The sequence below is a fragment of the Artemia sp. Qi Xiang Cuo genome, chromosome 4 (assembly GCF_049724085.1).
Source record: "Artemia sp. Qi Xiang Cuo chromosome 4, ASM4972408v1, whole genome shotgun sequence".
NCBI lineage: Eukaryota > Metazoa > Arthropoda > Branchiopoda > Anostraca > Artemiidae > Artemia > Artemia sp. Qi Xiang Cuo.
Window position 1 is genome coordinate 34,410,893 of NC_142797.1, and position 14,074 is coordinate 34,424,966.

Here is a 14,074-nt window from a genome sequence, read left to right on the forward strand (position 1 = left end):
TCTTGTATTTCTCCTTGTTTTTGTTTTTTTATTGCAAAATATTTTTTTCAGTTACATTGTAAGTTTCTTGTTGAAACTATACATATATATATATATATATATATATATATATATATATATATATATATATATATATATATATATATATATATATATATATATATATATATATATATATATATATATATATATATATATATATATATCTATATATATTTATACTATATATATATATATATATATATATATATATATATATATATATATATATATATATATATATATATATATATATATATATATATATATATATATATATATATATATATATTTATATTCTTTTGGGAGGGGTGATAATAATTATCAAGACTCTTATTTATTAACCGTTTAGTTTAATTTTTGTGTTTTTGATTTTTTTTTTTCCTCCTAGTATCCAATATTATCTGTCGCTAGTTAGGAATTTACGGTGGATGAGGGTTTTTAAGGTCCTGTGTCCCCCCTCCCTGGACAAGAAAATTTCCTCAAACCTTTATTGCTAGTATTTATGATTGCTATAATTCTAGACTCATTATTATCAGCCAATGTGGACCTTAGTTGGAGGAGGCATGAAATCACTCAAAGACTCTTCTAAACCGATGTCCCAAGTTTTGCCTAAAAATGCAGTTTGGATCAAGGACAGCGTTGCCTCTTTTGAGCCGAGAGAAAATGTTGTGAGTCTTCGTAATGGTGAAAAAATTCAATATGAATATCTAGTTGTTGCCCTTGGAATGAAACTCGAGTATAACAAAGTGAGCATTAAGTCCTTTATGTATGATCATTCTTATTCTTTCTCATTCTATTTGAATGTTCAATCGAAGTTTGTATGACATTATAAGTTCTCTGATGTTCGTAACCACTTGAAGATCCCATGCTAGGTGTGAGCCAAATCAGAGGCAACGCTATAGCGTTGCCTATAGTAAAGGCCATACGGCTCCAATGTTTTATTATTATTATTATTTATTTATTATTGTTTTCCCAGAGGCACTTCATATGGAAGGGGTCGTCGTAGAAACTTCAGTGGGGGTTCATTCGATTGGAAATCGAGAGTTGTAGTGCCCTTTTTTATATTCGAAAGTGATTGGAGGGCACCTAGCCCCCCCCCCCCGCCCCTCCTTCCCCCCAACCCATCCCATCAAAATTTTGAGATAGCCATTTTGTGCAGCGTAGTCAATTTCCAGATAGAAAATATGTTTTTGAGGAGGACACTCCCCCACAACGCTCAGGGCAAGGGTTTTAAGTTATGCCCTGGGGGTATGTAAGGTTTTTATAGAAGGCGTTGTCGCAGAAACTTCAAAACAGACTTATTCGATATAAAAATTTAAACATAGCTATTTTGTTAAAAAAATAGTTCAAAGATCATATAACAAAAATTCCGGTGTTGACACAACCCACCAGCGCCCGAGGGCAGGCGTTGTAAGTTATGCCCTTGGGGCATATATGGATCTTATGGAAGGAATGCTCGTATTAATTTCAAAGAAGGATCATTTGATTGTAAATTGAAAGTTCTAGTTCACTTTTTAAGAGTCAAAAGAAATTAGAGGGCACCTAGCCCCCCCCCTCCACACCCTTTTTTTCTCAAACCCATCCGATACGAACTATGAGATAGCTTTTTTTAAATAGTTCAAAGACCATATAACGAAAACTCAGAGGTCGACACAGCCCCCCTGGGCCTGAGGGCAGGTGTTGTAAGTTACGCCCTGGGGGAATTTATGGTTCTTATTAAAGGGATAATCATAAAAAAACTTCAGATAAGGCTCATTTTATTGTAAATTATACTTTCTGGTTCAGTTGTTTAAATTCAAAAGAGATTGGAGGACAACTAGCCCCCCCCCCCACGCTCCTCTCTCCCAATATTTATACAATAAAAATTTTTAGATAGTAATTAAGTTAAAAATTTATCAAAAGTCATATAAAAAAAACTCAGGTGTTGTTACAACCCCCCAGGGCCAGGGGACAGGCGCTCTAAGTTATGCCCTGGGGCAAATATTGTTCATATGAAAGGGATGCTCGTATAAACTTCAGAGAGGGCTCATTTGATAGGATATTGAAAGTTCGAGTTCACTTTTTAATAGTTAAAAGAGATCTGAGGGCCGCTAGCGCCCCCCCCCCCCCACGCCTCCTTTTTCAAAACCCATTTGAGGAAAATTTTGATATAGACATTTTTTTAAAAAAAATTGTTTAAAGGTCAGATAGGACAATTCCCTTTGTCAATAAAAGCCTCCATGGCCCGTGGAATGGTAATGTAGGCAAGACCCTGAAGCTCGGTCTTATTATTATGAAACAGGTGGCCGTGTACACTGGACAGAGGGCTCTTGTGGCTATACACTGCAAGTTCTATTTAAATTTCTAAACGTTACGATATTTAAGATAGCCCCCCCCCCCACGCTCTTTTTTCCCAAACCCGTACGCTACAAATTTTGAGATAGCCAGTGTTTTGGAAATTGTTCAAAAATTAGATAACAAAAACGCCCCCCAGAGCTCGGGGATAGGCGTTGTAAGTGTTATCCTGGGGGCTTATATGGTTCTTAAGAAAGAAATGCTCGTATAATCTTCAGAGGGGGCTCATTTGATTGGAAATTGAAAGTTTTAGTTCAATTTTTAAGAGTGAAAAGACATCCAAGGGCAACTAGCCTTCCCCCAAACGCACCCTTCTTTCCCCAAGCCCATCCGATAAAACTTTTATAATAGCCATTTCATTAAAAATAGTTCAAAGGTCAGATAAGAAAAATTCCTGTGTAGACAGAACCCGCCGGGGGCCGGAAGCAGGCGTTATCAGTAATGCTCTGGGGGCATATATAGTTCTTATGGAAGGAATGCTCGTATAAAATTCGAAGAGGGTTCATTTGATTGGAAATTTAAATTCCTTGTTCACTTTTTAAGAGTCAAAAGAGATCGGAGGGCAACTAACCCCCCCCCCTCCTCCACGCCCTAAATGTATTAAATAAAAATTTTGAGATAGACATTTTGTTAATAATAGTTCAAAGTTCTGATAACAAAAACTCCGGTGTCGACACAGCCCCCTAGGGCCTGGGGGTAGGCATGTATGGCTGTTATGGAAGTAAAGCTCGTATAAAATTCCTAGAGGGCTCATTTGATAGGAAATTGAAAGCTGTAATTCACTTTTTAAGAATCAAAAGTGATTGGAGGGCAGCTAGCCTTCCCCCACACTCCGTTTATTTTTTCCCAGAGGCACTTTATATAGAAGGGGACGTCGTATAAACTTCAACGGGGGCTCATTCGATTGTAAATCGAGAGTTCTAGTGCCCTTTTTAAGAGTCAAAAGTGATCAGAGGGCAACTGCCCCCCAAACCCTTTTTCCCCAAATATAATTTGAGGTAGCCATTTTGTTAAAAATAGTTTTTTTTTTTTTTTTTTTTTTTTTTTTTTTAGATAAATATTTTATTTATGAAATACACATAACGCTATAAAATACACCTGCGGACATGCCTAGTGGCATAAAGATCAAAGATCATATTACAAAAACTCCTTTACGTATGGTCATTTTGTTAAAAATAGTTCAAAGATCAGATAAAAAAAACTCCTGTGTCGACACCCCCCCCAGGGCCGGGGCAGGCATTGTAAGTATTGCTCAGGGGGATATATGGTTCTTTTGGAAGGTATGCTCGTATAAACTTCAGAGAGGGTTCATTTGAATGAAAATTAAAAGTTGTAGTTCATTTTCTCAGAGTGAAAAAAGATCAGAGGGCAACTAGCCCCTCCCGCCCTCCACGTCTTTGGACGCATCGGACGGACAAACCCATTCGATAAAAATTCGTGGTGACTATTTGGTTAAAAATAGTTCAACCATTATGTATTAAAACTCTGAGGCTGAAACAACACTCCAAGGCTCAGGGACAGGGGTCGTAACTTATACTTCTGAGGTATATATATGGTTCTTATAGAAGGGATTCTCGTACAAACTAGAAGGGCTCATTTGATTGAAAACCGAAAGTTCTAGTTCACTTTTAAAGAGTCAAAAGAGACCGAAGCTTAAATTAGTCAACCCCCCCCCCCCCCGCCCTTTTTCCCCAAACCCATCCGATAAAAATTTTGAGATAGTATCTTTGTTAAAAATAGTTCAAACATCAGATAATAAAAACTCCGAGGTTGACACAAACCTATTTTTTCACTTTGATATTGTTACTTTGATATCAGTTTTGTTACTTTGATGAATATTTGATTTTTTTTTAAGTTTGATTTTGAAATAAGGAATTTTTAAAAACTTGAAATTTTTTGCAATTACAAAAATTAATTAAAAAAACTAACAAATTAATTAATTAAACAAAAATTAATTAAAAAAAAATTTCCGAAAAATAAGTTTTTCAAAGAAAAGTAAAGGCTATTTTAAACTTAAGCTCAGCAGATACAAAAACTTTTTAAAATTCAAACTCAAAACAACCAGTTATTACTATTAAAGAATAAATAAAACACAAGACAAATATAAATTAAATAAACAATCATAACAAACATACATACAACTAGTACTAATATAAATGAATAAATAGATCTTAAAACAAGTAATGCTGAAATTGAATATGCAAATCAAGCTTAAAACAAAAACAAATATTTTTTCTATTGAAGTATAAATGAAACTTAAAACGAACAGAAATTAAATAAACAATCAATGCAAAGAAACATACAACAGATATTAATGTAAATTAATAAATAAATCTTAAAACAAGTGAAACTTAAATTGAATACGCAAATCAAGCTTGAAACGAACAAAAACCACTACAAACAAGAGTTTGGGTAAGACCTCCTTCTCTCACTGTAAAAGTCTAAAACCTACTGCGTCATTGGCGCTTTACTGAAAACTATTTGCGTCTTGAACAGTCTTGGAAAGTATAAACAACATCAAATTGAATATCTGATGTATAATGATATTAATTGTTTAAAGATCAATCAGTTCAAGAATTTATTTCACTGTAGGCTAATTGTATTTTATTTTCAATACTGTAAGAACTGGAAAAGAAAATATTGGTAATATAATCCGTTTTCAGTTAAGCGCCAATGATGCAGTAGGCTTTTGGTTTTTATTTACAGTTAGGAAAGGATGCAGTATCCAAACACTTGTTTGTAGGGAAACTATATTTGTCTTTAACAACTTTAAAAAGAACTAATAAATTAAACTGAATATTTGATGTATAATGATATTAATTGCTGAGAGCTCATCAGTTCAAAATGTTACTATAATTTTAATGTCTATTTTGAATATTAAGTACAAAAGAGAATATTTGTCATAAAATTGGTTTTCAGTAAAGCGCCAATGACGAAGTAGGTTTTAGACTTTTACAGTGAGAGAAGGAGGTCATACCCAAACTCTTGTTTGTGGTGATTTTTGTTCGTTTGAAGCTTAATTTGCATATTCAATTGAATTTTCACTCGTTTTAAGATTTATTTCTTGATTTAAATTAATATCTATTGCATGTTTGTTTGCATTGATTGTTTATTTGATTTCTGTTCGTTTTAAGTTTCATTTATACTTCAATAGGAAAAATATTTTTTTTCGTTTTAAGCTTGATATTCATATTAAATCTAAGCATTACTCGCTTTAAGATCTATTTATTCATTTATATTATTAATTGTTGTATGTTTTTTCTATGATTGCTTATTTAATTTCTGTTCGTTGTGGGTTTCATTTATTCTTTAATAGTAATTTCTGGTCGTTTTTAGTTTGAATTTTAAAAGGTATTTGTATATGCTGAGCTTAAGTTTAAAATGGCCTTTACTTTTCTTTGAAAAACTTATTTTTCGGAAAGTTTTTTTAATTAATTATAGATTATAAGGATTGCCGTGCTGTTTTTCGAAGAAGTATTTTAATCTTCCTATCCTACGGCGCACGAATGAAATTTCATCTTCTTCCTTTTCTGTTTCTGGTTAATTTTGTTGCTCGAAATTTAATTTGTAACTTGGCTCGTTGTTTAGTCGAGTTGATCAACTGAAGAATATTAAGAGAAGTAAATATTCATATCAGAATGTCTTACTATACATTGCAGGGAATATGAGCAAGGTTTTAACCGGGTGAGAAAATTCAAAAAAAAATTTGAGGGGGGGGGGGAGTAAATATTATCTAAAACAAGCATAAATTAAACTGAATAGTCACATCAAACATAAGAACAGATGCTTTTATAGATGAATAAATGAATACTAAAACAATCAGAAATTAAATGAATAATCAAATTAAACTTAAAACGAATGACAATTATTAGACGGTAGGGGTACCTTCCCCTAAATATTTTAAGGCCAGAGCGTCATTTGTGCTTTATTGGAAACAATATACATTTCAAAAAATTGCCATTGAAGAATCATGAAATCGGAAAATCAGAAATTCCTAGAGATTCCAGGAATTAATCTATCTATATATTAAATAATTAGTCAACCTTCATTCGTTATTTGCAGCAATCTTGATTATTATTGTGTTTTTTTTTTTTTTTTTAATGCTTTGGCAAATACAAAAAAATGCTGTTAAATATGCACATAGTTCACAAAAAAATGGAAGCAGCACTCATCTGTTAGAGGGTTTGAAAGGAGGGGGGTCACTACTTTTATTTTTTAATCTTGTTAAGCCTCGTGATATATTTTTTGTCGTTCCGTTGTTGTTGATGTCACGACAAATAAAAAACTCATTGCTTGAAATCCAAATTACTTTCACCAAAAATTTTCGAAAGAGCTCGTTTTAGGTGTTAAGATAACTCTTTGCTTTTCTCCAACAAAATTCCTTTTTTTTTAATGTTTTTTGTAATTAATTGCTAGTATCTGTTACTTGGTTGCTCATTAAAGTTGCAATGGCCGACAATAAGAGCACTTCTTTTAAATTAATCGTACATTTCAAAATTCTGATAGCAACCGGTTTATTTTAGAGGCTAGCATTGCCTCTTCAAGTCAGTGACGGGTTCAGGGGGAGCGAGGGGGGTGCCCCCTCCCCCTAGCTTATACTGAAGTAGTGTAATTTACTTAATTAACTCAAGTTTGCGTTAATTAAACTTGCTCCTAACGCAAGTTTATCAGATAAATCTATTTTGTGCCCCCCCCCCTAAATTTTTTATCGGATCAACCTATTTTGCTCCCCCCCCCCCGAAAAAATCTTGGATCCGCCCCTGCTTCAAGTAGAGGATATGGTCTCCATTGCCTAATTGTCAATCGTGACATGTTTAGCTGAGGAAATATCATTTGAAAATAATCGAGACTTTTTCCATTCACTTGTTTGACTTTGCCTCCTTTCCAGATCAAAGGTTTGCCGGAAGCATTTGAAACGCCAGGCGTCTGCTCAAACTATTCAGAAAATTATGTGGATAAGACATTTCGTTCACTAAAAGACTTCAAAGGAGGAAATGCTATCTTTACGTTCCCTAATACCCTGATCAAATGCCCTGGGGCACCACAAAAAATAATGTACATCGCAGATGAATATATGAGGAAGGTTAGTAATTCTATATTATGCCTCAACCTTGAGCTAGCCTTTAGCAACGTCATGCTCAAACTCAGCCGTAAGGGAGGGGAGGGAGGTCTTGAGGTTCCTTTTTGTCTAGCAATAAATTACTTTTCTTCCTATGAAGAACTGTTGGCATGAAAGGGGCTGTCCCCTCCTCAATGCCTCGCTCTATACGCTAAAGTTTTTTATTGTTTTTAAAAATAAAGTTCTGAGACAGAGTCAAACTTTAGCTTAAAGAGCGAGGCATTGAGAAGGGGACAGCCCCTTTCATATACGGAATAATTTCTGTTCGTTTTAAGTTTTAATGTCGCTCCTTACTTTCAGTTAAAAAAACTCGTTTTTTTTATTTAATTTCTGATCGTTTTTTAGTTAATGCAGCTTTTATTTTGGTTCACCGTCATTGAACAAGTAAAAAAAAAAATTTTCCAATTTTTTAAAAATGACCCCTTAATCACAAAGACCGTTAATTAGAATAAATAGCTCTTATGAAAGTACTAACAAATCTTTGGCTTAAAGAGCGAGGCATTGACTAGAAGGTGAACCCAATCATATATCTAATATTTTTATTCGTTTAAAATTTTGATGTTGCTCCTTACTTTCAGTTGAAAAAATTGTTCTTTTACTGTTTAATTTCTTATCTTGTTTTAGATAATAATGGGAAATCCGGTGCCTCCTTCATATCAATGTCCCTTCCTCCATGAATACTTCCTTCATGAAAAGATATTCCCATATAACCCCCGACCCACCCCACCCTCCACTACCAGAAAAATTCCCCCTGAAAACTTCTGTATACTTCCCAATAACCAATACTATATGTTAACATTGGGTAAAGTTCATAACCTTCAGCCCTCCCCCTGGGGGCTTCGAGGGATTCAGTCATCCTAAATGACATAGTTATAACATTTTTGACCATGCTGAACAAAATGGCTATCTCAAAATTTTGATCGGGTGACTTTGGGAACAAAATGAGTGTGGGAGGGGGCCTAGTTGCCCTCCATTTTTTTGGTCACTTAAAAAGGGCACTAGAACTTTAATTTCCATTCCAATGAGCCCTCTCACGATATTCTAGGACCACTGGGTCGATACGATCACCCCTGGGAACAAAAAAAATAAATAAATAAACACGCATCCGTGATCTTTCTTCTGGCAAAAAATGCAAAATTCCACATTTTTGTAGATAAGAGCTTGAAACCTCTACAGTAGGGTTCTCTAATACACTGAATATGATGGTGTGATTTTCATTAAGGTTCTATATTTTTTAGGGGGTCTTTCCCCCTTTTTTCGAAAATCAGCCAAATATTCTCGCGTATAACTTTTGATGGGTAGGACTAAACGTGATGAAACTTATATATTTGAAATCAGCATTAAAATCTAATTCTTTTGATGTATCTATTTGTATCAAAATACCGTTTTCTAGAGTTTCGGTTACCATTGAGCCGGGTCGCTCCTTACTTACAGTTCGTTACCACGAACTGTTTGATAAAGCTTTTTCACTAATATTCTTAGCTGCAGTCCTAGCTTTCTTCACTAAGACACCTTCAGCAACTTCACAAATTATTTTTCTAAATTATTCCAACCATCTTCCATATTGTCAAATTCAGATAATTTCGGAGACCATACTGCCTTTTCATGAGGATAAATAAAAGTTCAAATAGTAGCTTTCTACTGATGACGGTCATTGCATATGTGACCAAAATATCTGATATTTTTGTGACTTTCTATCACTGTTATCATCATCACTTTCTATTAAAAGGATTTTATACCTATTTGAACTTTTATTTATTGTCAAATTTTAAACTCTTAAGTGTAGTATTCAACTGTTCCTTGAAAGTTTCTCGCAAATTGTAATCCTGGAGTCTACCAACATCGTACCTTCACGGGAGGTAGTTACCCCTCCAAAATGTCAGCTTTAAGTGAACCCTAGACTCTACTAGATGGTGATCTTTACTTTTAACATCAATAACAGCACTCCTACACACCCTAGTATCTTGTATTGATCCTGCCAGTCTTCGATTTACTATAACATAATCAATAAGGTTTGCTGTCTTACCATCACGTGGATGCAATGTTAGCTTATGAGCCATTTTATGACGAAACACAGTATTGGTTATAACTAGATTTTTATACCTACAAAATTGCAAAAGTCTGTATCCATTACTGTTTTCTTTTCCTACACCAAATTTACCTAGGTTAGGAAACCATCTATCCCTATTTCTACCGACCTGGGCGTTAAAATCGCCTAGTAAAAACATCATATTTCTATCTTATTTCTACCATATTTCTACCTAACCCTGTCCAGTTTCTCCTGTAACTGTAAGTAAAATTTATCTGGGTCACTAGTATCTCCGTCACTCGGTTCTACAGGGGCATATACTACTATAACTGATACCCTGAATTTTTTAGTCATAAAATGAGCAATTAGTAAGCTATTATTAATACCTTCCCAGTCTAAACAAGACTTAGCAGCTTCCTTATGCATCATGACCTACTCCCTGTCTGTGTACCCCATCCTTCCTGCCTGAGTAAACAAACTCTATATCACCTAATTTCATGCTTCCTTTCCCTGGGATATGAGTCTCTGAAACTTAAAATAAGTCCAGTTCGAATCGTCTAAATTTTTCAGTCAAGATGTTGATACGATAGTCATTTTTTAACGTCGTAATATTCCAAGTTCCAATGTTCATGTTCTTTACATTTTGAAATCATTCATTGAATTTATTTTGGCCTCAGGAAAAGCAATGATCCCGGATACCAGTGCAGGACGGTGATCACATATCTTCTCAAGTCTACACCTAAGTGTTTAATCCGGCTTAGAACCGGACAGCAAGAAGTCCCTGGTACCTCCAGTATGAATGGAGGCTTTGTGCAATCCTGGGCACATCTTGGTCACAACATGGTTTTCGGCACTTGGCGCTGCTCTTATATCAACAAGTGTCTAAATCCTGCACAGACAGTCTCAAGCCTATTACCTCCGACTCATTATATATTCATACCTACAAATATTATGCTACTACGGGGAGGCAGCCCCTAGTAGATAAATTAGCTAGGAAGAGCTTTTTCAACCCCAAAAACGCCCGTCAAAACAGACCAAGTCCAGAAGAATTGGCCCTTAATGAGAATCATGTGCGAATGCTGTGTCGTTTATTAGGCTATAATTTCCTCGAGGGGCGCCACTCCTCAAGTGGGAACAGAGTTGACCGCAAGGTCCCCAGTTTTGCAGGTACCCCGAAAGGCTCGAGGCAGCCCTTTGCAGAGGCCGTTGCCCATAGATCTGAATCTTATGCTCTGCCGCAGTTGTCCTCCTGAAGAGGATCCTCCCACGATGATGTTCTGTGTCACCATGCAGTTTAACCCATTACTGGGAGAAGGCTTCTAACTCATGGAACGTTTGGACACGTCGGTTGCCCTATTGAGTGTACATTTTAGGGGCCTTCTTCCTCCTGCGCCTGTATTTATGGCCCCGGGCGAGGGTGCCCCAGTTTCTATTATGGGCCCCCAATGACAAGGTCCCCCCTTGGTCCGGGCCTCCTATGGAGGTACCCTAAATATCTGTAGGGCGTTCCCCTATTGCCACCTAGGGACACGCTGAGTGGCCTGGGGGAGGCCCCATAAAGGTGCCAAATGGTAAATACACTGTATCCTAGAAAAATGGTATGTATAACTTATAATCTATAACCTGTAACCAACTTATAACCTAAATCATGTTCTAACCTATACTCTTTATCATGTATAATCTATAACTTATAATCTATAACCTTTAACCAACTTATAACCTAAATTATCTTCTAACATATACTATTTACCATCTATTACCTATAACTTATAAACTAAAACCTATAACCAACTTATAACCTAAATCATGTTCTAACCTATACTTTTTATCGTGTAAAATCTATAAACTATATCTTATAATCTGTAACCTATATCCTGTTCTAACCTATACTCTTTATCATGTATAGTACAACCTATCATTTTTGATAGGTTATCAAAAAATAACCTATCATTCCGAGACACATGTTTTCTATAAAAATCTTACATGTCCCCAGGGCATAACTTACAACCCTTCCCCGGAGGGCGGGGGGGGGGGCTGTCACCCTCAAAGACTTAATTCCTAGAACTTTCAAATACGTTGAAAAAAATGGCTACCTCAAAATTTTGATTGGATGTGTTTGGGGAAATGGTGGGCGTGAGAGAGGGGTTAGTTGCCTTCCAATCACTTTCTATTATTTGAAAGGGCAATAGCCCTTTCAATTTCCAATCGAATGAGCTTTTTTTAATACGAGCCTTTTTAATTTTAATATGATAAGGGTTCTAAAACCTGTGCTTTCTAAAAGCCAGAATATAATTTGTACTTTACTGAATAAATTCAAATGAATTTACTGAAACAAAATGTGCATTGACAGTTTAATATACAAATTCTGATATTTATTTTTTAAATCTTAATTAATTTTTGATTTCTTAAAGTTATAAAAGTGGAAATATTTAAAAGAATTTTTTTCAGTAAAGCACAAATTATATTCTGGCTTTTAGAAAGCATGGGATTTAGAACCTTACTTATTAATTTCTGCTCGTTTTGAGTTTGACTCGGTTATTTATTTTATTGTATGTTTGTTTTGGGTTTCATATATTTATAGATACTGATTTGTGGTAGTTGCATGCTTGGTAGATTATTTGATTCTATTTTTGTTCATTTTTGGTTTCATGGACTTCCTTACTTTTTTTAAAATACTTACTTCGTGGAAAAAGTTTTTTAAATTAATTTCTCTTCGTTTTGTATTGATATACTCTTTTTCAGGGAGAAAGACTGAGCCTCTTCTAAAGTTAAACAATCACCCCTTCCTTAAAAACCTTAAACACCCCCTGGACATAACTTACAACCCTTGCCCCTAATCTCTGGGGTTTGTTTCAACCCCAAAAGCCTTGTTATATGATATTTAGACTATTTTGAATAGAATGGCATATCAAAATTTCTATTAGATGCATTTCGGGACAATACGACGTGTGGGGGAGGGTGTTAGCTCCCCTCCGATCACTTTGGATCTTAAAAAGAGCACTAGAGCGTCTGATTACCAATCCAATGAGCCCACTCCGAAGTTTGTATGACCATGCTTTCTATAAAAACCTTATATGTCCCTAGGACATAACTTACAACCCTTGCTCTCAATTTCCAATCGAATGAGCCCTTTTTGAAGCTTCTAAGACAAAACTTTCTATAAAAACCTTATATGCCCAAGGGCATAACTTAGGACCCTTGTTCTGAGGGCTATGGGGGGGAGGTTTGTCATCCTCAAAGACAAAATATCCGGACCTTTCAGCCACGAACAAAATGGCCATATCAAAATGTTGATCGGAAATGTTTGGGGAAATGATGGGTATGGGGCGGGGATTCTGCCTCCGATTACTTTCGACTATTTAAAAGGACAATAGCCCTCTCAATCTCAAATCCAATGACCCTTTTTTGAAGTTTTTACGACAACGCTTTCTATAAAACTATTATATGCCCCCCAGGGCATAACTTACAATCTTAGCCCTGAGGGCTGTGGGGGGTGGTTGTCATACTCAAAAACTAAATTTCCGGACCCTTCAGCTATGTTCAACAAAATGGCTATATCAAAATGTCAATAAGGGCACTATCAATAAGCTATCTCAATTCCCAATTTAATGGGCCCTTTTTGAAGTTTCTACGACAACGCATTCTATAAAAACCTTATATCCCCCCAGCGCATAACTTACAACCTTAGCCCTGAGGGCTGTGTGTGGGGGAGGGGGGGGGTTGTCATACTCAAGAACATAATTTCCGGACCCTTGAACTACGATCAACAAAATGGCTATATAAAAATGTGATCGGAAGTGTTTGGGGGAAATGATGGTCGTGGGGGGGGGGGCAATCGCGCTCCAATCGCTTTTGACAATGAATAAGGACAGTAGCCCTCTCAATTCCCAATTGAAGGAGATCTTTGTGAAGTATCGACGACAACGCTTTCTATAAAAACCTTATAGAAAACTTACAACCTTTGCCCTGGGGGCTGTTTATCATCCTCAAAGACATAGTCTCTGACCTTGGAACTACGTTGAACAAAATGGCTATCTCAAAATTTTGATTGGATGTGTTTGGGAAAAAGGTGGGTGTGAGAGGGGGTTAATTGCCCTCCAATCACTTTCGACCATAAAAAAGGGCTCTAGCCCTTTCAATTTCCAATCGAATGAGCCCTTTTGAAGTTTCTACGACAACACTTTCTATAAAAAAAGCCTTGTATGCCCCAGGGCATAACTTACAACCCTTGCCCTGAGGGTTTTTGGGGAGGGGGTTGTCATCCTCAAAGACCTAATTTCCAATCACTTTCGACTAGTAAAAAGGACACTAGCCCTTTGAATTTCCAATCAAATGAGCTCTTTTAGAAGTTTCTACGACAACGGTTTCTATAAAAAATCTCATATGCCCTTAGGACATAATTTACAATTCCTGTTCTGGCGGTTTTGAGGGGGCTATCATCCTCAAAGATCTAAGTTCCAAAACTTTTAACCATGTTGAACAAAATGGATATCTCAAAATTTTGATTGCATGCGTTTGGGGAAATGGTGAACGTGAGAGGGGGGTTAGTT

The 14,074-nt window shown here is 35.8% G+C and overlaps 1 protein-coding gene across 4 annotated transcripts in view; it reads left to right on the forward strand.

The window, feature by feature from the left end:
• LOC148953039 (sulfide:quinone oxidoreductase, mitochondrial-like) overlaps positions 1 to 14,074 on the forward strand; it is a 127,511-nt gene that overhangs the window by 21,643 nt on the left and 91,794 nt on the right. For all 4 annotated transcript variants that reach the window (XM_089088247.1, XM_089088250.1, XM_089088249.1 and 1 more), the window contains exons 4-5: positions 564 to 788; positions 7,265 to 7,459. In XM_089088247.1, coding sequence (XP_088944373.1) covers positions 564 to 788; positions 7,265 to 7,459 — 420 coding nt within the window. The remainder of the gene's footprint in view (positions 1 to 563; positions 789 to 7,264; positions 7,460 to 14,074) is intronic.